Source organism: Hyposmocoma kahamanoa, unplaced genomic scaffold (assembly GCF_003589595.1).
Source record: "Hyposmocoma kahamanoa isolate Upper Pololo Valley unplaced genomic scaffold, ASM358959v1 102, whole genome shotgun sequence".
NCBI lineage: Eukaryota > Metazoa > Arthropoda > Insecta > Lepidoptera > Cosmopterigidae > Hyposmocoma > Hyposmocoma kahamanoa.
This window is the reverse complement of record NW_020653337.1, coordinates 8,403,998-8,430,278: the sequence shown is the minus strand read 5'-3', so window position 1 is coordinate 8,430,278 and position 26,281 is coordinate 8,403,998. Positions and strand designations below refer to the sequence as shown.

General features: G+C 38.2%; 4 protein-coding genes across 6 annotated transcripts; 2 read left to right on the top strand and 2 right to left on the bottom strand.

The window, feature by feature from the left end:
• The first annotated feature begins 777 nt into the window (after positions 1-777).
• On the top strand, positions 778-1,450 carry LOC113232007 (protein transport protein Sec61 subunit beta). Its single transcript, XM_026466631.1, has 3 exons — positions 778-920; positions 1,003-1,205; positions 1,323-1,450. The coding sequence occupies exons 1-3, from the start codon at positions 918-920 to the stop codon at positions 1,408-1,410; spliced, it is 294 nt and encodes a 97-aa protein (XP_026322416.1). The 5' UTR covers positions 778-917; the 3' UTR covers positions 1,411-1,450.
• Positions 1,451-1,484: 34 nt separating this feature from the next.
• Positions 1,485-4,105, bottom strand: LOC113231997 (frizzled-7-B). The gene is made up of 2 exons (XM_026466620.1): positions 2,765-4,105; positions 1,485-2,387 (listed from the first exon to the last, which is right to left on the bottom strand). Exons 1-2 carry the CDS (start codon positions 3,945-3,947, stop codon positions 1,870-1,872), a joined length of 1,701 nt encoding a protein of 566 aa, XP_026322405.1. The 5' UTR covers positions 3,948-4,105; the 3' UTR covers positions 1,485-1,869.
• A 2,435-nt stretch (positions 4,106-6,540) lies between these two features.
• Positions 6,541-16,871, top strand: LOC113236326 (anaphase-promoting complex subunit 5). Of its 3 annotated transcripts, none has more exons than XM_026472345.1 (13): positions 6,541-6,735; positions 6,822-6,898; positions 6,982-7,195; positions 7,825-7,958; positions 8,237-8,340; positions 8,487-8,646; positions 8,835-9,022; positions 9,762-9,990; positions 10,856-11,006; positions 14,943-15,182; positions 15,933-16,367; positions 16,445-16,605; positions 16,736-16,871. In XM_026472345.1, exons 1-13 carry the CDS (start codon positions 6,606-6,608, stop codon positions 16,853-16,855), a joined length of 2,343 nt encoding a protein of 780 aa, XP_026328130.1. In that variant the 5' UTR covers positions 6,541-6,605; the 3' UTR covers positions 16,856-16,871. The 3 variants fall into 3 exon arrangements, with proteins under 3 accessions (XP_026328130.1, XP_026328137.1, XP_026328144.1); XM_026472352.1 differs by having other exon boundaries at positions 16,742-16,862; XM_026472359.1 differs by lacking the exons at positions 6,541-6,735; positions 6,822-6,898; positions 6,982-7,195 and adding an exon at positions 7,235-7,543.
• A 78-nt stretch (positions 16,872-16,949) lies between these two features.
• On the bottom strand, positions 16,950-23,605 carry LOC113233382 (integrator complex subunit 2). The gene is made up of 7 exons (XM_026468506.1): positions 23,319-23,605; positions 22,860-23,233; positions 21,313-21,497; positions 20,558-20,906; positions 19,254-19,326; positions 18,998-19,181; positions 16,950-18,907 (listed from the first exon to the last, which is right to left on the bottom strand). Exons 1-7 carry the CDS (start codon positions 23,603-23,605, stop codon positions 16,988-16,990), a joined length of 3,372 nt encoding a protein of 1,123 aa, XP_026324291.1. The 3' UTR covers positions 16,950-16,987.
• Between the last annotated feature and the right edge of the window lie 2,676 nt (positions 23,606-26,281).

The following is a 26,281-nucleotide window of genomic DNA, read 5'->3' as shown; positions in this document are numbered from 1 at the left end:
GTGTTGGTGAACTAAATAAATAAATAAAATAATATAAAATAAAATAATAATTATTGGCACACGGGAGTTTTCGTCCTGCATTTGGAACATTTAGGGTCGTATTCTAGAACTCTACTCAATGCCAAGTCAGGATTGCAATGGAAACACAAGCACTGGAAATACGGCCCTAATGGCAAGGACTTGTGTATGATTGAATACGACCCTTAGTATGTAACGTGTTTTAGGGTCGTATTCCAGAACTCTACTCATTGCTCAAGTCATGACATGAGTATTGCAGTGAGCACTGAAAATCATACTCAATTCCTTGCCATTAGGGTCGTATTTCCAGTGCTTGATATCATACTCAACTCTGCTCAAGTCCTGACTTGAGCATTGAGTAGAGTTCTGGAATACGACCCTAAAGGACTTGAGTAGGATTTCTAGTGCTTTTCTGGAATACGAAGGCATTTCGAAACACGGTGCGGTGGTGTGGTCGGATACGAAGGAACAACGTTCGTGAGGAAAAAGAAAATGTCTGCTTTGATCTTTTGATACTTCGATGTACACTAAAACCTAATTTGTAGTAACTGCCCCAACCACATTATTAAATAAATCATCTATGCGCACTTAAAGAATGGAAAAAAAAAAATGTGCATGACATCGTATGACATTGATCTCATTCGGAAACATTCTTTAAAATGTAATTAATATATAACCCATTATAGCAAAATCAATTTAATATTAATATAACACTACTTTATTTTAAATTGTAATAAATTGGCAACATTGTTGAATACGTGTCAACTTTGGTCGACGCGTTGTGAGCCAACTCGGTCGTCTTTCATTCGTAACTTGAATATTTCGCTTCTTATGCACACGTGAATTTTTCGTTAGAATAGGTTCTCTTTTGACAAACAAAGGACGTTCCTGACTTAAACATGGTAAGAAGGATTACGTCCAAATAATTAGACAGTTTTAAAAGTTCGTTGTTGGCAGTAGATATCTAATCTTGTTGGGTTTTAGCCACCTTCTCCAAGTTCTACATCTGTAGGAGCCGGAGGTCGCTCACCAAGCAAGGCAACTGCCGCCCCGCGTTCTACCAGTGGCGGCACGGTGCGACAGCGCAAATCTACCACCACGACTACTGCAGCCCGGAATCGTAGTACTGGCGCTGGTTCAGGGGGTATGTGGCGCTTCTACACCGATGACTCTCCTGGTGTTAAAGTGTAAGTCAACCAGTTGTAAAGTAAATATGTGTACCTAGGTACAATAAGTTCAGTGCTATTAAATTTGTCCATACTGAAATGCACTTGGTTTAATTGTTTTTTTTTATTTGTTTTCAGTGGCCCAGTTCCAGTGTTAGTAATGTCTCTGTTATTTATTGCATCAGTGTTCATGCTGCATATCTGGGGCAAATATACCAGAGCGTAAATAACAATTCAGTAATAATTATTTTGTTACTTCTGACTGTGGAAGAGAGATTGAATATTGTGATGGAGTGATTTTATACTTGAAATGAATAGTTTTAATAAATTATGTAATTATCTGAAGTAAATTAAGTTTTAAGCATTCAGTGGCAAATTTGCGATGGTTAATGCATATTCTACTTTATGCATTGGTAAATAGCATATTTGAATTTAAACCAACACGATGAGCCCTGTTGTTGTATTTAATTAAAACAAGTTAATAAAAATACATATTTGTTTATTACATTTTACAAGTTTTTGTTTTGTTCCTTAATATAATTATTAATACTTAACATCTAATTAGAAGAGAGCATTACTTCGTGGAGTTATTTACAAAATCAGCCTTATTGAGATTCGCTGCCAATTTACAAGCAACATATAATTTAAATGCTATGAGTTCAGTTCATAATAAATATGACACCATTCAAACATAGGCCTCCACTCTCCGACCTTTAATTCTGTCAAAGAATTGACGCCAAGAAACAATTGTTTTGCCTGACCAGATCCAAAAACTAGAAGTAATTCCAACTATCATGGTCATGAGATATTTTATCATGAACATTTCAAATTTAGGTCTTTCTATCTCATGTCGCATGATAGGACATGGGATGGAATAAAGTGGGTTGGCACATAAGTCTCGATTCCAAGTTATCATCCAGTTATCAAAATGTGCTTGCTCATAAAACAAACAAGCAATCACAATAAGAGCAGGCACAGTATAAAGAACTCCAAACACACCAATACGTATCATCAATTTTTCTAACTTATCAGTTTTGGTACCATCATGCTTCATGACAGTCCTTATACGGAAGAGAGACACAAATCCAGCCAAGAGGAAGACTGTTCCTAGTACCAGGTAGACACACAGTGGAGCCAAAACAAATCCACGAAGAGCCTCTGCATCCCACAAGCCAACATAGCACACTCCGGATAAAATATCACCTGAAACAAAGTTACACAGTTTAAAAATGTATAAATTTATTTTAAAGATGTCAATACCATTATTCCTACATTCTACAATTCTATCTATTAATGATGAACTTTCACATGTATATATATGTATGTGTAAAATTTTCAAATATTCTATTTTGGATTGAATTATTTATTTTCATAGAAATATATTTTTTATTTTACGTAATTGCTTTTAATTAGATTTTTCTTAATTAAAAAAAATAATATAATAATAATAATGCACACACTCAACATATATATGGGTTGTTACTTTCATTTTAAACTCTAGGTTCAGACATATACTTACATATTTTATTAACATTATAAAAACCAATTAAACTACTTTGTACAAACACTGAATAACTCACCATCAACCTTACCCATAGCCAGAATGGATATAGTCTTCACAGCAGGCACAGCCCAAGCTGCCAAGTGAAAGTACTGAGAATTAGCCTCAATAGCTTCATGTCCCCATTTCAGACCAGCTGCCAAGAACCAAGTGAGGGTCAAAATGACCCACCAAATACTAGATGCCATGCTAAAGAAGTAAACAACCATAAATAGAATAGTGCAAGGCTCATGTTTTGTTCCTTGTGTAATTACAGATATATTTGGCAGCCTTGTGCCACTGATCGTTGATGGAAAAGGTCCTTGACAGCTAATGCTGTCCCCTGAGCTCCACCCCATCACATAAGCTGTAGCCACCATTAAGTAACAAACAGAGAGAAAGATAATTGGCCGTTCTGGATACTGAAATCTATCTGTATCTATCAGGAATGTCAACACAGTAAACAAACAGCTGAGTGTGCATAGAGTTGCCCAAATTCCAATCCACAGTCTGGCAAAGTATTTCTCATCTTGACTGAAGAACATGCCATTGCATGGAGCACCACAATCATATTCTACCTTATTGTTTATTTTCAAGGAGTACTCAAGGTCCAAGCTTTTTGGAACTTTAAAATGAACTGGACAAACAAAGCCGTAATCTTTGCCACCTTGATATTTGGTGGAATCCATATTATTATTGGTTTTGAAATCAACCTTTGCATGTTTCGATTCTGTATTTGTTCTTTTGCTTGATTCATGTGTTGTATTCTTATCACCAAAGCATATACCATGCGTGTCTAAAGGAAATTTTGAACAGTCAAGATACTCTGGCCACGAAAAACCGAAGTTAATCATCAGTTCATCACAATTATGCCTCGCTGATTCACAGAGGTGTCTGCAAGGTGGAATTGGAGTATCTAGTATGGTGCACACGGGAGCATACACTGAGCACAGGAAAGCTTTAAGGTCTGGAGAGCAGTTCACTTTGATCAAGGGGGTGAACTGATGAACTTCGGGCCCTGCATCTTCTTGCTTGGCGTGGTTCAATAAATTCGGAAAAATTGTTTGATTGTACATAATTTGCTGACAAAATGGTATAGTAATCGGTTCACACCGGCCATGGTGAGGTAATATATCACCTTGTACAACAGTTACACGCGAAGTTTCAGTAATGGCAAACAAATAATGCACTTCGAGAACAAGCAAGATCCACACTTTCCCCATTGTAAAAACATGTATAAAAATAAAAAATAAACTTGATTCACTGATATTGTATCACATTCCATTCACATAATGATTTTGTTTGATCAGTTTACAGGTATAATTCATTACAAAATGTAAGGTAAAAATACAATAAATAAAAAGCAGCCATGAGACTCTGGGCGTTTTGTTAGTTTATTTTTAAATTTTTGTGGCTATAGTTGTTCTAAATTAGACGTAAACTGTACGTCATAGTATTTCCAGAGGAAAAAAAATAAGTTAAGGGTTTAATGTTTATTGTTATTTGCCTAAAGCATGAGTAATACTCGATGGCTTATAACATGTAGGGCGGGCTATTAGCGTTATTTCTCGAAAAAAACTTTCTGCCACTTTTTGACGTAGTATAGTCTGTTGTACATATTATAAGCAAACAGGTGCACTCAATTGCAATATTGAGTTGTGACACTGTGGTCTCACACAAACGAAAATCGACAACACTAGCTTATTGTTACATATACACAGATAAAATACACATTCATGTCATGTCCGTACACAGAATACGCCTATAAAAATAAATCGATTCTCATGAATATACTAGAGATGAAAGGTATCGACGTGACGGTATCGCTATATATTACGTACTGGTTATTCACGTATATGAAAAACGTAATTCCACACCTGGCTAGACTGGATGTAGAGGATTTCTTTTTGCAATTTTGTGAGTAGTGTAACAGTGGTATTGTTTTATTTGTATTTGCCAGAGGAGATAGCCCATTGACTTACCAATAAATGGATGACAATAAGTAAAATCTAAAGTCTAATCCAAAAACCACGAAAAAAATGTCCAAAATTTTTACGGCTTTTCGCAGTCAGCGTTGGAGCCAATGACAAGCATGGCCGGAGTTAATCTATACAAACGTATAAAGAAACAAAAAAAACTGAATCATTTCATTTGAATTGTACAGTCATTGCAGTATTCCTTAACTTTGTTTGCCACAATTTAAAGGCCCAAAAATTGTCCATATTCAGCATTCTAGTAGACTAGAAATAACAAAATGCACCATATTTAGCTTCTAGTGAGAAACTACTTGAACACAAAAGTGTTGAGTAGTCTTAATGACAATATTAATTAAATTTGCAGTATTATGTTCAATTTTATACGAATTCACTTCAAGTAACGAGTACCTACATACAAATATTATAAATGTGAAAATAGCTGTGTTTCTCTATTGGTAGTTCCAAAGTGCTGTAAGAAAGGTATCGAGTTTCTAGATTACAACTAAACGTCAACTCAAAATTTCATAGTCTCGAAAACCGATGTGGCGGTGTGACCTCCTTACATCGTCGTTATTTTTGTATCGCTTCTTTCCATTCGTATCGTACCGTTTTTTCTTCTACCAGCAGCGGCACACGCTTTCACTAATGTGAAATGTCGATTGCAAGCTACATTACAATCCACCAGAACAGCACCAGCCCTTCTACAGATTTGCAACATAACCGTTATGCTGTCAGGGGATTTTGGTTGCTTATTACAAAGAAAAGATTAAGGTGGTTTGAAAATTCGTAAAATAATTTTAAAAAATACATTTGGGATTACAAAAATTCGAGCAAACATAATTTCGGGCAAACGTATTTTCGGACTTCTGATTGATAACTCCAAACAGTAAAACGAATACAACAATATTTTGTTAGTTATTTATTACTAACATTTAGTAAAAAGTTTTTTTCATTTTTTTTCAGTTTAATTTTAAAAATAAGATTAACATTAAATGAACTCTATAGTTTCTTTGTTCTAAATATTTCAATCGCTTGTGTGTGACGAAACTGGTCTCTTTCCGTCTTTTGCGCATATCTTGTGTAAGATAAGGACAGTTAGCTATTTTGGTTATTGTGATAGCTTTTGCAATTTACGAGTATGTGTATTGTATGTAAGTGTGTACTCGTATATGTACTTTTTATTTTTATTTTTTTTCTTACAGTACGGTATGATTTATGATTTATATTAAAACAATTACAATTTATTTTCATTATTTACAATTTATTACATTATTATTTCATTTTTTTTTAATTTATTTATTGTATAAAGGACAAAATACACAAATATGTTTCTAATCGCATTTTAAACCACTAAGGTTTGTCATAATGCGACCATATAATACGACGGAGAAATCAATTTGAATAAACTTCGTTACATAATCTATCCATAAAAATTTGAGCTAAAAAGCACGTTCGCTTCTCTATAACGAAAAAACAGCGTTCATGAAGTATTGCATTTTTTTGTCTGTGGTGGCCTTAGAGGATGGAAAAAATATTATTAGGTTATTTGTTAGAAAAAGTGCTCCAGCCAAGGCTATCCAAAAAATATAAAAATTAAACTTGTAACAAAAACTAAAGTAAAAATACCAAAAACTAAAAATACCACTCTTGAAAACTATTTTTTGTAACTTTTTATTCGTACTTTTATCAACACAAAATCAAAAATTATGCTTACGGGGCTACGGGTAAATTTGACAATAAAATCTGTTTAGCCAAAGCCTCAAATAAATTAAAGAAAAAAAACTGATAGTGACAACTGGCTGTCAAATTTTCCAAACTTTCGGACTGTGTTGGTCGGTGTCGCTCCATTTTTAAATCAAATTTCATATGTTCATTACGCATTTGGAGCGTTTTTAATGATTAAAGATGGATTTACCTGGTGAAAATATAGATTTTGTGAAATTGCGTAACGTTAAAGGAAATGTGGAAAACATAACACCTCATAAAATAGCTGTTGTTGCGTTTATTAGGGAATATGGTTTACTGAAGATTGAAGGTTTGCAGCTTACTATTTTGTTTATAAACCAATGAATTACTTTTTGTGTAAGTACACTAGTAATATAACAAACTATTTCTTTTTAGCGAAAAAAATGGTCGATTGCACGATGTCTCCAAAATACAGAAAAGACTTTTGTATCCTCGCTTTGAAATTAATACAGGTAACTTTTTGTACCAAATTAATAATTTTTGATATGGCACTTAGTACGTTCGTCTTTTACCACGATTGTAAACTTATTTATAGTGTCCAGATATGGAATTCAAAGAACTGGAAGCATTACTCACTGATGGGAGGTACAATCTGCTGAGTGTTCACCTTCAGAACTTTTGCGTGCGTCTGCAAAACATTTATGTAAATGGCATCAGTGCACTGATGGATTGTGTTACTTCTACTATAGACAAATTGGTACATGAGCCAAATGGGAGTTATTCTTGCATAACTAGATCAAGTGTTTTAGGTAATTGCAAATCTTTACTTCTTTATATTATTTACCCTCAATCCCACTCTTTAGAGGACAGCCGCACCTAGCTGTGTGATTATTGTTATTATGTACATCTATTTTAGACTAATTATCATTATTGGGGTGGCTTAATTCGGGGCCTATGCAGCCCCTCATCACTGGAACAAGTAACTGATCTAATGTGATCACCACTAATATTACACTTTGGAGTCAAAGCTGACAGCATTAAAGAACTGCAGTTCTTTCTACAGTTACAGCACTTTCTTGGCTCTGACAGTTTTATATCCTCTGGTTGTGGCCTGTGCCTTTCCAGTATGGAACTTCATATGGCGGGGGCAGCATTGGGTAAGCATTTATAGAGGAATTACATCCACCATGGCAGAATCTACACTCTCTGTTTTCTCTCTGCCCAATATTTGACTTGTCCTTGTTCAAGCCACAATGCCCTGTTAAGGCTGTAGGATATGTACATGGGTTATTACAGCACTCTTTTTGCTGCACTCTGTTTTAAACTTTTTGTAAGATTTCACTTATCACACAAATTACATCTTTATTTTTTATTTTTACCTACATTTTTTAGCACAACTTTTAACAGAAAGGAATGAAATGTTTTCTTAATTTTCTAGGTTTCTACTTAAGAAGGATAGTGTTGCAATTGGACAAGCTGACTTTTGTACAAGTTGTATCCCTGTACAAATCTTTCTGTCTGTACTACCAAAAGGGCCGACCAGGTTTAATGATTCGATCTCTCAGTTTAGAGGTATATCTACATATTTTTCACGTGGGCTGACAATTGGGGCTTGTATAATAATATAATTATTTAAATTTTGGTACTGTTATCACATTTTTGTAAGTTGCCATTAATTCTGACCTACCTAACGACTTTCTCCATTGCTTTCTATGTACAAATACATATTTAATAATAAAGAAATTGATGCAGGTTGACAAGGCGAAAAATATGTGTATAGAAATTACCTATATTACCAGCAGTGAATTGTGGTTATCTATTAATGATGATGACTATGTTTTAAATTACAGAAATTAAACAACATGGAACAACAAAGTGCAGCTAGCACTGGAACTGTGCCTGAAGAATCGAAAAATGAGCTTTCCATGAGATTGAATATTATTGAACGGGATAAGTTAGTACCTATTGCATCACCTATATAAGATTTGATACCATTTATTTAAAGTTTTTCAACAAATTGTTTGAATTTATTGATATGAAGAATGTGTTGTGCAAAAACAACCCTTTGAAGTAACCTTTTATATTTTCAAATTGTTTTAGTATTTTGGAAGAATGTCAATGGTCTAGGAAGCAAGCAGAACTGTTTACAGCACAGCAAGCAAACTTGCTTCAAATCAATGAGAAGAAAGCAATGCCACCTCGACAACTGCAGAAGACTATTATACAGATTATCAATGATATACCAGATTACCCAGATGTTGTAAGTTTTTCCAACTTATGCAATGCCAACGATTGTAAAACTTTTCTTTTGTGCATTGACCTGTTCAGTCCTAACTAATGGCGTCAATTGAGAATACAGCATCTTTATTAGTTTGTTTACAAAAACCATGTTGTTGCCTGTGCAGCACTTGTAAATTAACTATAAGTATTTGTATATTTCCCTTCCAGCATTTCCTGAGTTTCCTAAACTGTATACGTATGAAAGAGTTCTGCGGTGCTCAAGACTCTCTGTACAATTGTTTCGACCGTACGGTTTTCAGCGTCGCGGGGAACAGTGTGGCTAACAGCGACAGAAACAAAAATTTTCGCTACGCCGCTCTCAACCGCGCGGCTATGCATACTCAATTTGAACATAGGTATAAATTACAATGACACAATTTTCTAAGTGCAAGCGAATGGTAGTTTGTCTCTGCAGGAATTTTATTAAGGATTGTTATAAAAGCTCCGAAAAGTAAATTAAAAGTTAGTTTATTCAAAATATGAATATATCACTGCTTTTGTTTACTAAACTATTGGAAACTTTTTTGCAAATAAAAATACGGAAACCACCGTAATTATATTGCATTAAATACTGAAAGTTCCGAAAAACCTTCCTGATCTAGTAAAGGGTTTTTCAAGAATTTTGTTTTGTAAATGAGTAAAACGATAAATTTAGATGACAATGATTAAAATTTTTATTATATTAAAAAAGTAAGGTTTGACAATTATGAATGAAAAATGATATCTGATAAATGTCCACCACGACCACAGTTACAGATGTCGATTCTTACATCAAAGTTTTTAATCACTTTTTGACAAAATGGTGGGTCGATTTCGTTAATCAATTCGATTGGCTCCATATAGACTGTCTTTAACATAACTGCATAAAAAGTAATCCAGCAGTGTTAAATCACATGATCGAGCTGACAAAATCATGGCTGAATTTCGTGAAATTATGCGATCGGGTAATATGATTTGCAATAAATTCATTGTTTCGTAGGGTGGCACAAGTCACACAACATCACGTCTAACATGAATCTAGCGTGAAACGTCACCGTTGCAAAAAAACTTTCACGCTAGATTTAAACTGAATATAGTTGTATTAAACCATGATAGGGAGATGGCGATGGAAGGCGTGCGCGAGGCGTTGGCGACGGCGCAGGAGGCGGGTGACACGGCGTGTCTTGCGCACGCAGCCGCGTGGGGTGCGCTGGCCGGCGGACGAGCACGTCGCGCCGCGCTGCTGACAAAGATGCCGCGCGCACCGCGCCCTGCCGCTGCCGCCGCGCAACTCCTGGCGCAGCACGCCGCTGTCAATGGCGCGAAGCCGTCTGATGTCTTTCAGGTCATCATCTACAACCCATTTACACGTCCTGGGCACGGTTCTCCCCTCAGGTGAGGGTTTGCGCCGTAGTCCGCCGCGCTGGCCCAATGCGAGTTGGGGACTTCACACATTTTCCGAGGGTTGTGAACCTTCTTCGACGTGCAGGTTTCATCACGATGATTTTCTTTACCAAAAACTTCGCACATAAATTCCGAGAAACTCAGAGGAGCGAACCCGGATTCAAACTCACGGCCTCTGCTTGAGAGGCGGTAGGTCAAACCATTACACTTCTACGACTACTACTTACGACTAGTGGTGCAACAGACTTCAGTTACTGCAACTGCGGATTCCGCTTTTTGACTTGTTTACGGGAGTTTACTACGTTCGCGACGGATGAAGCGTGCAAGCGGATCACTCGCCGGTGGAACAAACGTTTTTAGCACGTTAACGTTTTGTGTTAAATGAAATTGTGAAACCAGAAACAAGTCCTGTTTGGAATTATTTCCTTGAACTCTATAGTATTTATACTTCTGCTTCCGCATACGCTTCCGTTTCGATTAACTTTTGACGTCTATTTCCGTTACGACACTTCCGTTGCATCAGTAGTCGTAATAGTAGTAGTAGTAGTAGTAGGGTCTCAATGCATCATAAGCATAACAGTAATAAGTTCCAAAAACAGTAACACACAGGTCATAATAAGTTTTTCTTTTTCTAGGGACCTGGCACCGTACCTAATCAGGTCAAAAATCCCTTTATTTTTCTTGACATCACTACGGCCGGCCTAGTAATCTCTAGTATCTACGTATAGCATACGATATTTTTGTTAATCATCATCCACATCCAAACTTTACTCAAGTTTTTTTTAATATTCCCGCTTTGTACACAGATAATAAACAAAGGAGACTCCATCAACTACATGCACTCGCTGACCGATCTCACCATGGGTAGCCTAGCGAACACGGCTGCTCTCTGGTCTCTGTACGGTAAAACGGAGATGGCATCCGTCAGCTGCCAGCTGCTACTTAATTTAAATACAAGTGAGTCTTAACATAAGACATAAGGTGAAGGTATCTTCACCAGCTAGCCTCTACATTTTATTAAAACTTTATTTCGTCACATGTTAGAAACTCAAACTTTAATCATTATCGTTTTCCATTGAGTTCTATGCAACCGTCCACACAGCGGTAGCGACGGGCGCGGTCCAGCCGCGGTTCTTAGCGGACTTCGACGATGTATGTTTTTATAACTCAAGAGTGTGTTTTTATTATAGTGCGCGCGGAACTAGCTGGCCGCGCCTTAGGTATGTGAGCGGTGGGACGGGGAGGCGGGGGCACTTGATGTCATTACTCAGAATACTCAGTTCGGCGCCGGACTTCGCGGCGGCAACACACGTTGACAGTTCTGGCTAGTTTAGACAAAACGCACAAGAGATTGCAATGTCAAGATGAGTCCGCCGATAAAAAGACAATCTAAGGAAATAATATTTAAAGTGCATACGTTTTTTAAAAAACGGAAAGCCGATGTCAATAGTTTAGAATATAAAACTGATGCGAATATTCATAAATTAGTGGCAGAAGCAACCGGGATATCAGAACGAAGTGTAAGGAGAGTGATTGCTCAAAGTAAAACATCCTTGCAAAATACAGGGGAAGCAAAATTTAGTTCTCCACGAAGGCCAAAAGAGATAAAAAAGAAAATACAAGTTGATGATTTTGATTTAGGAGTGATAAGAAGAAAAATAAATCAGTTTTATACGGTACAGAAAACAAATCCAAGTCTACGAAAACTAAATGCTGTGTTAAAAGAGGATAATTTTGATTTGAAAGAATTTATTTCAGACTACATGTCCATATAATGTTAGTAGGAACTTAAATAACTATGTTAGTAGAATGCAAAATTTTCATTTTCGTTTACATGAATGGACATCCAATGTTTAAGGATTGGGCTGTCCATCCTCTCTGCTATCACTCTAAGAAGACTGTTGGTACTGCCCCTCACTCTGGCCAGCAAGGAAGCCACTCTTTTCCGAATGATGGCCTGGAAACCGTCGATTCTAGCCTCCGTGAACATCCCAGAGGCACTACAGTATCGAGGCAACCCCATCAGTCCCCTTAGGGCATTGTTGAATTGGACTCGCAGGGCACTGTAGGCTTTTTTGGTGTAATTGCTCCACAGGTTGCACGTGTATAGTGTCTGACAAAAAGTTTTAAAGAGGGTGATTTTCACCTCATGAGAGCATCGTGCAAACCTACGGGCCAGCATGTTACACCTTACCGCCAGTGCCCTGCGTTCCCTCTCCAAGTCAACGTCATCCGATAAATTTTCCGTGACCCAGTGACCCAGATACTTGAACTTGGTCACTTTTTCCAGTTCAGTTCCGTTTAGAGTGACTGGTGGCGTCGAATAGGTTTTGGAACCTGATTTGAACACCAACAGCTCACTCTTTTTAACATTGTATCTGAGCCCATGGGCCTCGGCATACCTTTCACATACATTGAGAAGTACTTTAAGAGCGCTGATTGAGGGGCTCAACAGCACCATATCGTCTGCATAACTTATGTTATTAACAAAACAACCATCTACTGAACAGCCGACACCAGTGCTACCGAGCTCCTCCATCAGCCCATTTATGTACAAGTTGAATAGGTTCGGAGAAGTCAGCCCCCCCTGTCTTACTCCACATTTCATCTGGTATTCCTCTGAGGACTTCCCAGCCCACCTAACAAAATTTACTTGATTTTCATACCAGTATCTAAACAAATCTGTCAATTCTTTAGGTATACTTGTATTATACATTTTATTCCATAGGACGCTATAGGATACCATGTCAAAAGCCTTAGACAGGTCCAGGAAGCATGCAAAAACAGGCGTCCCCCTATCCGTGTAGTACCTAACAGTGTGCTTAAGACACAGAATAGCTGATTCTGTAGACAGACCAGGTCGGAAGCCGAATTGAGCATCGTGTAGCTTCACATGTTGCCCTAGGTATTTGTTAAGCACACTGTCCAGCACCTTGGCCATAATTGTTGCCAGAGAAATTGGATTGGAAATAATATTTTAGATTGCGGATTGACTTATTTAAGAGAACTTTTGCACAAACTGGGATATTCATTTAAAAAATGTAAATCGAAGAGATCCCTTTTATTAGAGAGACCAAACATTGTTGAATGGCGAGTGAAATATTTGAGGGCCATAAGAAAATTCAGAGAAGACAAACGAAATATATTCTTTTTGGACGAAACTTACGTTAACCAAAGTCATAATGTCCAAAAATGTTGGCAATCTTCGTCGGAGCCTGGTGTTTATGCAGATATAGGCAAAGGAAGGCGTTTAATAATAGTTCACGCTGGTAGTCGGAACGGGTTAGTTGACGATGCTCTGCTAATTTTTAAATCAGATTCAAAAACAGGAGACTATCATGGAGACATGAACTCTACAAATTTTTACAACTGGGTTGATCGAAAGTTAATACCTAAACTTCCACCTAACTCAGTCATAGTTATGGACAATGCAGCTTACCACTGTGTGCAAGTTGAGAAGAAACCGACTATGTCCTGTATGAAAATTAATATGCAGAATATGTTGCAAAATCATAACGTGCCCTTTTCTCCCACGATGGTCAAAGCTGAACTCTTGGGCTTGATTAATACGACCCAATCAGAAAAAATATACACGATTGATGAACTTCTGAAAGGTGCAGGTCATACTGTTCTAAGACTACCTCCATATCATCCAGATCTCAACCCAATCGAGCTTGTGTGGGCAAATATAAAAAATTGCCTGGCCAGAGATCACATTAATGCTACATTGGACGAGAAAATTACAATACTAACAAGACTATTTTCTGAATTTTCTGCCGAACAATGGCAAAAATGCGACGACCACGTACAAAAAAACGAACAAGAATACTGGAATCATGATATGAGATATGATACTGTGATGGACGAATTCATTATAAACTTACAAGATGATTCTGACTCAAGTTCAGACAATTCAGAATCAAGTGATTCAGAGGATATTATGTCAGAGTAATTTCATATCTATAAATACAAAGTCGTGTTAGTTACACTAATTAATTAATAATAATTTCATAAATGATTCAAATATGTCGGAAGAATTTCATTTAATTTGTTTTTGGTTTATTTTACTTTTAATTGCAATGTACGGACAACAGCAAGTCCATCAATACATAAATGTCAAATTTATCCAATCAATTTTATACTCTATTCCCTGGACTTTAAGTTGAAAATCAATTGAGGAAATCTGACAGTTTGTGGCGGCCTGATGTGCTGCCGACTGTACATTGCAATTAATTAGATAGGTATAATATAAACTTGTAAAAGTTCAATTGGCTTTAATTTTTTCTTTTCAATAACTGAACAATTATTGTTCACGATATCTCGAGATTGGTCGTCACTGTCTAATCTCATGTGCGTTGCGAGCAGCAAGCAACCCGCCCCCTCACCCCTGTCCCTACCTAAGGCGCGGCCAGCTAGTTCCGCGCGCACTATAAGTTCCAACATGAATTCGGCCGAATTTTACGCTGTATGGCACGCGGGTCGGTACGCATTGGCAAATTTTTAACATCAACCGGAATCTAATAGCAGTAATGTGAGCATAACTTATGTTTTGGTGTGACGGACGCAGTGACAGTGCCCCTCAGATCTTTGAGATCTAAAGCTGTGAGTGGCACTGCAGCTGCTATGGACAGGCGTGTCGCTTACCACCAGGCGTACGACTTGTTCATCCCATCACTTGGTATCATAAAAAATCTTATTATGGAAGCGTACACATTGCCCCCTAAATGAATTTGGGACTTTGTGAAGATCACCGTAAAGAACAATTTATTTTTATTTCTCATATTAATGTTATCTTTATAAAAATATAAATATTTCTATTCCTCTTAACATAAATTAAATTTTTATAAATATACTGTGATGCTAAAGTAAGCATGTTAATTTTTTTTTAAAAAGAATGCAACGTAGGCGTCGGTATGAGCAGTCCGGGCAACGCAGGCACAGGGTCGCCCGCAGGTGGCACAAATGGGGTGTGGCACTGGACGGAGGCGAATGCAACTGCGGCGGCGGGCATGTTCTGCGTGGCGGCGTGGCGTGGGGAACAAGCTCTGGCGGCCTCACTCGCCGCGCACCTGCACACGCCGCGGCTGCACACCGTCGTCACGAGACACCAAGCCGCGCTGGCACTGCTCGCAGGTAAGGATAATTTTTTTCTACCTATTTTCCCTGGCAATTTTTATTATTTAATACTTCACGATACTACTGAATACAGTATCGATACTTTTGAGTCGATACTGTGTCCCTAACTGCATATTAACTTCGCTGTCCACAACCGCAGCGCGAGCTCACGATGACTATAATCGCAATTGGCTTTCGATATTTCAATTCTCGTCTCGCCTCGCCGATAACGTTAGGGTTTTTTTCCATCGTAATGGAAAAACACCCTTACGTTAGCGCTTTAATTTGTTACCACAGAGTTATCACAGTTTAGAGCACTCTTTTTATGTGAATATACATATGTATAAAATGTATATATATTTTTTTTTATGAAAGTAAATTTCGATGAATTATTATGTCGTGGAACAAAAGTTGTTGTTTTTGAAGTTAGTTAATATAGTCCTGTTGGTATAAACCCTATATTTTTCAAATAACCCTGTATAATAAATAATGTGCCAGACAACGACGTCAATTACTTTGTCTCATACTAGGGAATTTCTTGTACTATAAAGAACCATATCAACGAAATTCACTTCCGGGCATTACCCTGAACACCTAGACCAGAATTAATTTAGAAATGTCAATTTCCCAAATTGGTCCTACTGGGAATCGAAACCGGAACCTGCTTACAGTGCAAACTGCAGGCCATCGAGGTCGTCAAATTTGATTCAGTCATACATAATTCCGAAAGATACTTTCAATAACAAAGCTTGCTCGCCTGTCTTTTAGGTAAATGGGAGGAAGCCGACCAAAGCATACGTCAGCTGGCATCATTCGATAGATGGGAGAGTCAGTTGCTGAAGGCGGAGATGTACTTCCTCAAAGGCGACGCTACTGACGCGCTCGCGGCGCTTCACGATGTCTTGGATTATTGTAAAACCGAGGACGACAGCTTGCATTTTGTATCCTTGAAGCTCAAAGCGATGATACTGATGTCGCAAGTGCAACATTCCTTTGGTGGAATCCAGTCCGCAAATATTATGCTACTCAATGAAACGACTTATTTGGCAAAAACGTACCACTTGCATTATTTAGCTGCCTCAGCTGAAATGCATATAGCGAATGTGCAATTAAATATGGGATGCGCGAAAAATGCCTTATTGGTTGTGAGGAAAGTTCTAGGGTTGGTAATGGCACATGGAAGCGCTTACGATATAGCAAGAGGTAAGTATAATTTTGACAAGCAACTTAGCTTAGACTTCGTACAAACAAGATTATTTGACATGTAATTTGCATTTCAGCCCTATTGTTATATACAAAGTGTCGTGTAGCGACAGCACCTGTAACTGGCGAAGCGCGGACGCAAGTTCTACAATCATGTTGTGATACACTAGACTTGGTCAAAAAGAACTTTTCGAAAATTGGCGCCCAAGCTCGTCTGTTACATGCGTGGTATTTACAGGTAATCAGAACTTATACTTTGTGTTTTCTTTTTTTAACTTATGAAACAATACCAAATTATTATTCGTGTTAAAGAGCTTAAAGATAAAGATTACAGCAGAAACTAATTTGATTTTTTATATTAATTTCAGGCACAGCTCTACAATGAAATTGGCAACATTGCAGCGAGAAACCAATGTGCCTGGATGTACAGGCAATTAGAAACACAGAATCCGGTGGAACCATCAAATATGCTACTAATTATGTATTAAAATAATATGACTAAGACCTCTTTTACTGCTAATGCAAGTCGTGAGACTATGGTAACACCTATAATAAAAAAAAGCAATTCCTCAAAATATCTTTTGAAATTTATGTATATTAACTTATTTTTAAACTACAATCTAATACAGTTTATCATTTAACAAAGCTTTTTGAACAATTTCCGACATAGTAATCTTGATATCTCTGCACAAAACTTCTGCTACCAACACCTTGGTTTCTGGTTGTACATCTGACGGTGTGTAAGCCCCTTCCCCTAAGATGGTAGTGTCATTCCAGCAATGGCCAAGTGAGGCTTGAGACTCGCATATTCTACCCAACTGCAGCAGTAAAGAGGTGATGTCCTCCAGGAGTGACGGAAACGCCGTGCAGATTCGTACCAGTGATTTCAACACTGGTTGGAACAGTTCCAAACGCAAGTCACTCGGGAGTACTGATAATAAAGTGGACAAAGTATTCACACATAATCTGGCTATTGACATTGCTTTTGGCAATGCATATTGAATCGATAAATGAGAAACCAGATCCACAGCAAATATCTGCTTTTCCAAAGATGCTTGACTTAACAGTTCAGGAATAAAATCCAGACAGATGTGCATTGATGGGATACCCTGCACTGTTACTGGCAGTAGTTCCCTAGGGTAGCCTTGAAAATGCACTAGCTTAGCTAATGATGGCTCTGATATAAATATTTGATGCAAAAAAGAGCAAATTATGCTCCTTACTTCTCGTAATGCCCACATTAACTCTGGTTTTGATTGGTCTTCAGCTGTTTCCAAGCAAGCTTCCAGCAAAATTTGAAGTGCTGCACTCTCCTGTGCAGCAACTAATGCATTTTTAAGTTCTTCCCTTTCTGCATCAGATGTCAACTGTCCACTTTTCTCAAGTAAAGGTCTGTCCAACAAATGCCGACTTAATTGGCTTCTTGAAGCGGCCAAACTTGCTTCTAAAATTCTTAAAATGATCTTTAAAATCGGTCCACATCTAAACACCCTTATATCGCATCGTAATACTTGTAATGGATCTACTAGAACATTTTCCTGAGTAATTGTAACGCTCTTCGTACTGCCATTTATATCCAGCAGAGCATTAATTGTCATTATCCAGAGACAGCGTGGTAGTACGGTGTTTAGCCTTAACCATACCTCACGATACAATTCTTGAATATGTCGCGGCACTTGCTCACCAAGCACACTTTTAAAATACCGAACAAATATTTCAGCAAATGGCCAAATATCGGTTGGGTTTTTGTTGAGCATAGCTTTCAGTATTTTGCCAGTTTTGTAAGGATTTACTTCAATGCTATGGAAGGCTTCGTGGATTGACGTTTCTGATAATGAGACATCAACGTGATGACGACACGAATCACCAAATACCTGATCATCCATCCAATCGTCTACAAGTGACAGCTGGGGGAAATGAGTCGCAAGAAGGCGTAACAGAGGACTAAACAGACCTCCGTAACTCATTTGATCTTTTTGTGCTTGATGCAGCAGATACTTAATTGGCAACTCTGATAAAAATGCTGCAGAATAACTTTTAAGTTTTCTGCCATTTGCTATGAGTGTAGCTGCACTAGACAGTCGAACATCTTCATACAATAAAAGATAATAAATCAATAGCAACTGGGAAGCTAATGTTGGTTTCTCCAAATTGATCTCTACTGATGATTCCCCATTGTCTATTTCCATTGGCGTGAATGGTTTCTTTTGTATATCGAAATTTGCGCCAAATATAGAGTTCCTGAAAACTCTTCTAATTTCTTCCTCAGTTATGGGTTTGTTGACATACTCGTTTGTCCCTTTGTTGTTGATAACAAGAATCGAGTTCACGTATACTTCCACTAGAGCAGGCATCACCGGATGAAGAGGAGCCGTGCAATTGCAGATTTGGCGGTAAATCCAATTTTTTATGGGAACTTTATGTTTTGAAAATGCACGTGATTTAAGTAATTGATGAATGCAGTGAACTGGTAAATATCCTATTATATTGTTATTGAGATTTGCTGTGACAGGCACCTTTACAGCATGAGCAGTGACAACCTGGAATTAATATACAGATAAGTAATTAACAAGTGTGGCCTATTGCCAGTCTTACATTGTCTGTATAAATAGAAAACATAATATAAATACCTGTTCCGTAAATATTTCTTGAGTAAATGCTTGTTTAATACGAGCAAGGCCGTTAGGACGAACGGGTACACGCATCCCCAAAGTGGCGCATACAAGTTCGCCAACTGCTGCCAACTGCCCTGAATGAAAGTGGATTGCTATCAAAAGCAACATCTCGCCAAATGACGCAGTAACTCCAGAATTGCTGTTGACAAACATGAGAGTGTTAATAAGTTGTTTACAAAGAAAGTATCATAGTATGGACAAAAAAAACTACCTTTCAAAGTATGCTTCCTCTTTAACCAACCATTGCACCCATTCTATGGCTTTTTTCTCATGCTCTGGAGCAGCTACAAAAGAAATGAATTAATGACCCATAATAAAGGCACAAAGAACACACGTGACGCGCACTATAAGTTTCCGGAATGTATTAGAAAAAACTACTTTATATGGACAGAAATGAATTTATTGTTTCTCAAAATATTCTCCGTTAGCGTTAATGCACTGTTTCATACGAATGAACCAATTTTGAAAACATTTATGCCACTCCTCTGTGACAATCTCTGAAACATATTTTTCATACTCTTCGACAGCCTCTTCAGGTGATGAAAATCGTTGATCGCGTAACTGGTTCTTAATTTTTGGAAATAAATAAGTCACAAGGTGCCAGGTCGGGACAGTACGCGGGATGGCTCATAAGGTCATCGTTGTTCACCTTCAAAAATTCATGTACCAATCACTATTCACGGTACAACGATTCTTCAAACCCACAGTCTCCACGTGTCCAGCTTTATTAAAAAAAGAAGCAATCATCCGCTTAGAGGCACTTTGGACGTGCGCCACTTTGATTGGTTTCGGCTCATTTCGAAAGACCCATACGCTCGATTGCTGCTTTGTTTTGGGATCGTAACTATAAATCCATATTTCGGCACCTGTTACTATGTCCCACAACAAATTTGACGCCCCTTCGTTGAATCTGGTAAGCGTGGCATTGCACCAAGCGACGCGATCCGTTTTTTGAGCCTCAGTCAAATTGTGTGGGATCCACCGAGAGCACAGCTTTTTCACACGCAAATGTTTGTGTAGTATTGATTGTATATAACTCATGCCTATGCCTAAAGATGTCCGAATCTCATGGTATGTCACATGCATGTCTGTTTTGATCATACGGCGCACAGTATCGATGTTTTTGTTGTTCACAACAGTGGACGGGCGACCATCACGAAATTCGTCACTGAGATTCACACGACCGCGTTTGAATTCTGCAAACCAGCCATAAATATGCATCGCATGGTGCTTCATCGCCAAAAGCAGTTTGAATCTGACCAAAACTCCGCTGAGCTGTTGAATTACACTTAAAGTCGTAGAAAATCATACTACGAAAATTTTCACGAGTGATGTAGACAACCAATGTCTAAAATGACGCTACACGACGGGCAGTCAGATGAAACAAACTGTATTCTACAGCCAAAGAGTTCCATCTTCAAATGTTGTAATTACTTTTTAAATATAGTTTAAGTAAGTGGCCAGTTCCACTAAACTTATAGTGCGCTCTATGTAATTGACAACTGTATCACTTACCCATTAGTGATGGACAAGCTAGGATCATGCACAGACTGAGTGACACAAATCTTACTCCAGCTGGTGTGGGTGGAGGCTTTTGTGTAACCAGCCTCAGAAGACCAGCAACTTCGTCATCCTGAAACTTAATTCCAGCAATTCCTCGAAGGGCACAGTACAATCTGAGTAAAGCTGATGCGTCAACTCCTGCAGTTGCATCTTTTAATCGGTTTAACAGCTCTTGTCTAAGTTTGGTTAAAGCTGAATGCCCATCCCCTTTGCCTCTTTTATGCGAATTGCGGAGGAATGTCGCAAACCACGCTCTAGTTGTTTGATCAGAGCCTAAAAGTAATCCAGACATGAATGACACCTGTAACACACAAAACTTTCTTTACACAAAAATACAGTGTTATGACTGTAATTATAATTGTTCATAATTTACATATAGACGAGACAATATTTTGAATATTGTGGTTTGACCTACACTCAACCTATGAACACCTGTTGTTACTTTCAACCATTTTAAGATGGCTTCCCACGATCCAAGATTTCACCAATTGCGCCGTGCCAGTTCGCGCCACCGCGCCACGGAAAAAGTGCAGTCCGCGCCGGAGCAGACTCGCCTGTCGTATCCGCCATGCGTCGGTCATTTCAAAGGCGGCGCGGCGGACGCGATAGCATAGCAGCTCAAACTTTGGGAAGCCATCTTAACTTTTTTCATAAATCAATACAATAAAAACATATAAATAATAAATAAAACTTACAACATTACTTACCAAGTCATCCAAATGATGTGTCAGAGTCAGATTAATAATAAGTGAAGGCAATCTAGCAGCAGATGCAGCTTTGGCTCGAACCATTGCTGCTATGTGAGGGCAGGCAGCACATAGAGTTTGAAGAGTTTTAGCTCGAATACCACCCTCCTCTCCTCTTTCTGAGTTCAAAACTAGTGATTCTGCCACTACAACAAATACCATGAACGATAAGTTAAAAAATACTTTATTCATCAAACACATGATATATGTACTAATAAACTATGAGCTACTCTGGTTTCTACTTCTAATGTGTTGATGAAAAAGACGAAGCCTCAACATAGTGGTGTTTTTAATCTTTTAGTCTCCGTCTGTATTCTCTGTCGGACATTAACAGAAAAACATTTCTACAAAATTATCATTAATGTAACTTAAATCTAAATACACTCCCAGACCTCTGAATGGCACAGAGCCACCTTGCATTTTTATCCTAATAAATTTTATATAAAAATATAGTTGGCATTGAAGAAAATGTTTTTTCCAATATTTTAAACTCAAATTTTCAATAAGGACTTAAGGGTGACGTTTAGTATAGGTACCAGTTTCAAAGTTACATAATAACATTTTTGAGCAGTCAAGCATTGTTTAAGCTAAGCATTTAATATTGAAAATGCAAGGTGGCTCGAATTATGTGTCAGGGAGTATATTTATTTACTGGTTATAGTGGTCATATGTAAAGTATATAGTTACGCCATAAATATACAACAAGCAAAACAAATCTAATCAGGATAACAAAATGTACAAATTGACTGATACCATACAACTATTCCACAACCAGCCTGCAACATGAGGACTTCTGTTGCAAAATTAAAATTAAATTATAGCCATTCCTTGCACTTTTGTTTGAAGGTATAAAAAGACTGCCGTCTTCACCAGGGGTGGAAGGTCATTCCAGCATTTAGAAGCGAAAGCTGCCTCTGAATGCTGTCAAATGTAGGTGAATCTGCATTTCTAACATTGGTTACCTAATTTGTCGAGTTGTAATTTGTGAGCCCATTCAATTTTAAATTTTATGGTGTGGTTGTATTAAATTTGATTTATTTTTTACTTATGGCACAATAAGAGACATCAGATTTAAGTAAATGGACGCAAATTAATTATTATAATACAAAAAAAAAAACGAAAAAGAAGAACAAGTATTGTATATATTTTTAATTAAGTACTTGAATAGTGCAGCGACATGTACAGTCATGAAAAGGTTGCGCATGGAATGAGAATTTGGATGTGCTATGCTAGGTAATTTATACACGAAGTTCAAAAATTCGAAGGCAAATCATTAATCAAGAAATCAAATGCTGCTGGATAGGACTTATTGCAAGGTATGATGGGTAGCAGACGGGTTAGGGGCAGGCCAGACTGTGGATGATGACATAAACCCCCATTATTGAGATCAACATCCTAGTAATGGATGCTATGTCAGGACTATATGTGGAGGTTTGGAAGAAACTGTGCTGTGCCTTTATTAGGTTTGCGGAAAGCCGATTAATGGTCATCTTCTTAAAAATACTTACCTTCTTGTAACGTATCTGGCATATTAGCAGTAACCCAAGATATAATGACAGGGCCCTTGTTAACGTGTAGCAATACCTCTACAACATCGCAAATATTGAGAAGATTGGGCAGTTCTGCTAAGCTAATGCAGATTACATCTGTGATTTCTTCCAAGTACACATCATTGTCAAACAGCTCTGAAGGTTTTACTGAGCATTCAGTGTTTGAGTTTTTGTTTTGATTGTATTCTGTAATCTGAGCCTGCATCTGCAATATTTCCGAGAGCACAAGGCGCACGCGCCGCGCTGAATCTGACTGCTCAAAATCACTTGATATTCCATTCACTATACTTGGTATTAAGAAAGATTCTGTACATTGAGAACCGTTTTTCTGTCTGAAATTTTTAGAAATACCAATAGAATTACGAATTAGGTTCAATAACTTCACAATGTGATACATAAATTATAATCGTGTCTTACCGCATTTGTTGTTCTTTCTTGACATCAACCTCCAAGGCGTGGAACTCGATTGATAAAAGAGAAACAATGAAATTCACCAAATCTATTCCAGAGAGGAGAGTTAGTATATCTTTTTTAGCTTCGGCGCAGTATTTTGTGACATCAAGTGGTGATATGAGAGCCATTCTGACAAGACATGGTATGATGGGTCGTATTTCGTCCGCTGAACATTTCATGAGAACGTCGATATCTAAATCTTTAATCGCCTTGAATACATGAGGCTGGACGGGCATCATAAATGAATCCATGACTAAAACTGTTTTACAACCTATGCAAACAACAACAACGTAACCTATTATAAATGTTATACTTGGATTTAGTTTAATAATTAATTGAAGGTAGATATTATTTAATTATACTCTAAGCGGCACATGGTAATATAATTTTGGTTTAGATTACTGCTATTTTCTTTGTAAAATTAATTAAATTTTTTCCAGCAAGTAGGTAGGTAACGAGTTTTAGCGTTTGACTTTGACAACCACAGAACACTATATAGACAACAAACATAAACGAATGAGTAAAATTATTGACAACGAATGAATGAATGAACTACTAAGAGATTGAATGACATTATTGCTAGAGTTTCCATCCTGATAGTTGGACATCATTATCATAATATTTTCTTTTTAAAGCTAAAGCACACCCAGGACACTCCATACAATCGGATCGTCGGGGCCTACCTGTCTGACCGTCGTATCCCAGAACTGTACTCAATGCTCAAGTCAGTACTTGAGTATGATTTCAAGCACTGGACATACGACCCTAATAACAAGGACTTGAGTATAATTTTTCTAGAGCTTTAAATCATATTTGAGTGTGAGTTTTTTTTAATAAAATATAAGTGCATATTTGTCCTCCATCTCACCTGATGGAAAATGACGATGAGCTCGACGATGGAGCATGCACACCTAAATAATACTTATTTACTCTCGCCTTGAAAAGGCCCAAGTTATAACGTTCAGGGAACAAGTCTGCAGGCAGGGAATTCCACTACATAGCCCTTCGCCATATAAACGTGGAAGCGTAATGCTTCGTGCGAATCTTTGGAATATCCACAACATGGGGGTGGAACCCAAGCCTACGCCTAGTCCCCCGGTGATGGAAAGGGGAATGCGGAATTAAATTGTGTAATTCCATCGCACACTCTCCGTGATATATCCTGTAAAATACCGACAAGCAGGCAACTTTACGGCGGTGTTCAAGGCTTTGCAGCTTCGCCTCCACTAATTCCGAGTCACCAATAAGCCTCTTGACACGATTGTCAATTGAATCCAAAGTGGCCAGTTGATATGTGACCCAAAGGTGGCAGCAGTACTCCAAGCACGACCGGACTTATGCTTGGTACAGCTGAAGCAACTGTCCCGGTGTAAAGTAACGCCTCACCCTGGAAAGGATGCCAAGCATTCTTTGCTGTATTCTTGGTCATGGATTCAACGTATCTGCCGAACTTCAAATTGGACGACAGGTCCATTCCAAGTAGCTGGAGGCTGCCGGCTATCGGTATGGATATATCACGAAAAGTCGGAGTCAGCTCGAAGGGACTCCGTTTTGTGGAGAATAGACACGCCTGAGTTTTGGTAGCGTAAAATTTTGTCAAGATTGGCATCGCCCCAATCGGAGACTGCCTGGAGTGTCAAATTCAAACGGCTAACCATGGACTCTCGACAAGACTAAATTTCCTCTCCACTGACCCTTGCATTGATCAAGTACCTATCTAGAACTGTGCTGTCATCAGCATACGTAAAGGTACCTGGAATTAACATATCATTGATATGCAGCAGAAAGAGAGTTGTAGTCAGTACCGAACCCTGAGGAACTCCTGTTCGGCAGTGTAGCCTTCTTTTTTTTTTAATAAATTTATTTATCTTGTCAATTACATTTTTTTTACAAATAAGATAATGTTCTCCCAAACTTCATAAAAGTTTATCGGGAGAGTTTGGTTGCTACGCTTACATTACAATCACATAACATTTCATTCTGTTACTCAATTACAGCTTTCTAAATTACTACAATGTATCTAACAAGTATGTATTTCTTTAATTCATTTTTTATGTAACTTTTATTACCTTGCAAACATTTTAAGTGTGAAGGAAGATCATTAAATAGTGTTGGAATTAAATAGTCCTTCGTCCTTTGCCATACACATTGTTTGTTTTAAAAATCTCGTACCTGCCTACCGCTGCTTGCCTTGTTGGATATCTAAGATCTAAGAGATCTAAGACCACTCGAATCGAACGTTCAAGAAATCCGAGATCCAATTGCAAAGGTCGGTGGTAAGCCGATAAGAGGGAAGGTTACTTAAAAGGCTTGCGTGCCAGATCTTGTCAAACGTTTTAGAAATATCCAAAAACACTGCAAGTGCTTCACCTTGCTTTTCTATAGCCTCGCTCCATATGTGACAGGCATACACAAGAAGATCCCCAGTAGATCGCCCTCGTCGGAATCCGTACTGGCGATCACTGAGGAGGTCGTTGTCTTCAAGGTACGACAGGAGATGGTTGTTGAGTACGCGTTCCATAGTCTTACAGAGGATGGAAGTGACTGAGATAGGTCTATAGGTGAACGGGTCAGCTCTGCTTCCCTTTTTCGGCACAGGTTGCACGTTTGCAAGCTTCCAAGACCTGGGAACTACACCAGTCTCAAGTGAGAGGCGGTACAGGAAGAGCTCTGGAATACGGCCCTGAGAGGTACATTTCATAACCAGGGCGGGAGAGACGGTTGTTGCGGACGGTAATGTTGTGCGAGGTCCTACAGGGGTCGGTGCTAGGACCGCTCCTGTGGAATATCGGATACGACTGGGTGTTACTGGGAAAACTCCCTCCGGACGCCAACGTAATCTGCTACGCAGATGACACGGTGGTGATAGTGCAAGGTGAGACCTTCGAGGATGCTGCCCGTCTTGCCACGGAGAGTCGGTAGAATAG

Excerpts from the sequence above, each read along its gene's own strand:
- LOC113232007 (XM_026466631.1), top strand. Across the intron at positions 1,206-1,322 it reads GACTCTCCTGGTGTTAAAGT|TGGCCCAGTTCCAGTGTTAG; the intron begins GTAAGTCAACCA and ends ATTTGTTTTCAG.
- LOC113231997 (XM_026466620.1), bottom strand. The coding sequence starts at position 3,947 with ATGGGGAAAGTGTGGATCTTGCTTGTTCTCGAAGTGCATTATTTGTTT. Across the intron at positions 2,388-2,764 it reads GGCTATGGGTAAGGTTGATG|GTGATATTTTATCCGGAGTG; the intron begins GTGAGTTATTCA and ends ACTTTGTTTCAG.
- LOC113236326 (XM_026472345.1), top strand. The coding sequence starts at position 6,606 with ATGGATTTACCTGGTGAAAATATAGATTTTGTGAAATTGCGTAACGTT. Across the intron at positions 15,183-15,932 it reads CGCGCTGGCACTGCTCGCAG|GTAAATGGGAGGAAGCCGAC; the intron begins GTAAGGATAATT and ends CCTGTCTTTTAG. Across the intron at positions 16,606-16,735 it reads TACATGCGTGGTATTTACAG|GCACAGCTCTACAATGAAAT; the intron begins GTAATCAGAACT and ends TATTAATTTCAG.
- LOC113233382 (XM_026468506.1), bottom strand. The coding sequence starts at position 23,605 with ATGGATTCATTTATGATGCCCGTCCAGCCTCATGTATTCAAGGCGATT. Across the intron at positions 23,234-23,318 it reads AAGAAAGAACAACAAATGCG|ACAGAAAAACGGTTCTCAAT; the intron begins GTAAGACACGAT and ends TAAAAATTTCAG. Across the intron at positions 18,908-18,997 it reads AAGAAATATTTACGGAACAG|GTTGTCACTGCTCATGCTGT; the intron begins GTATTTATATTA and ends TATTAATTCCAG.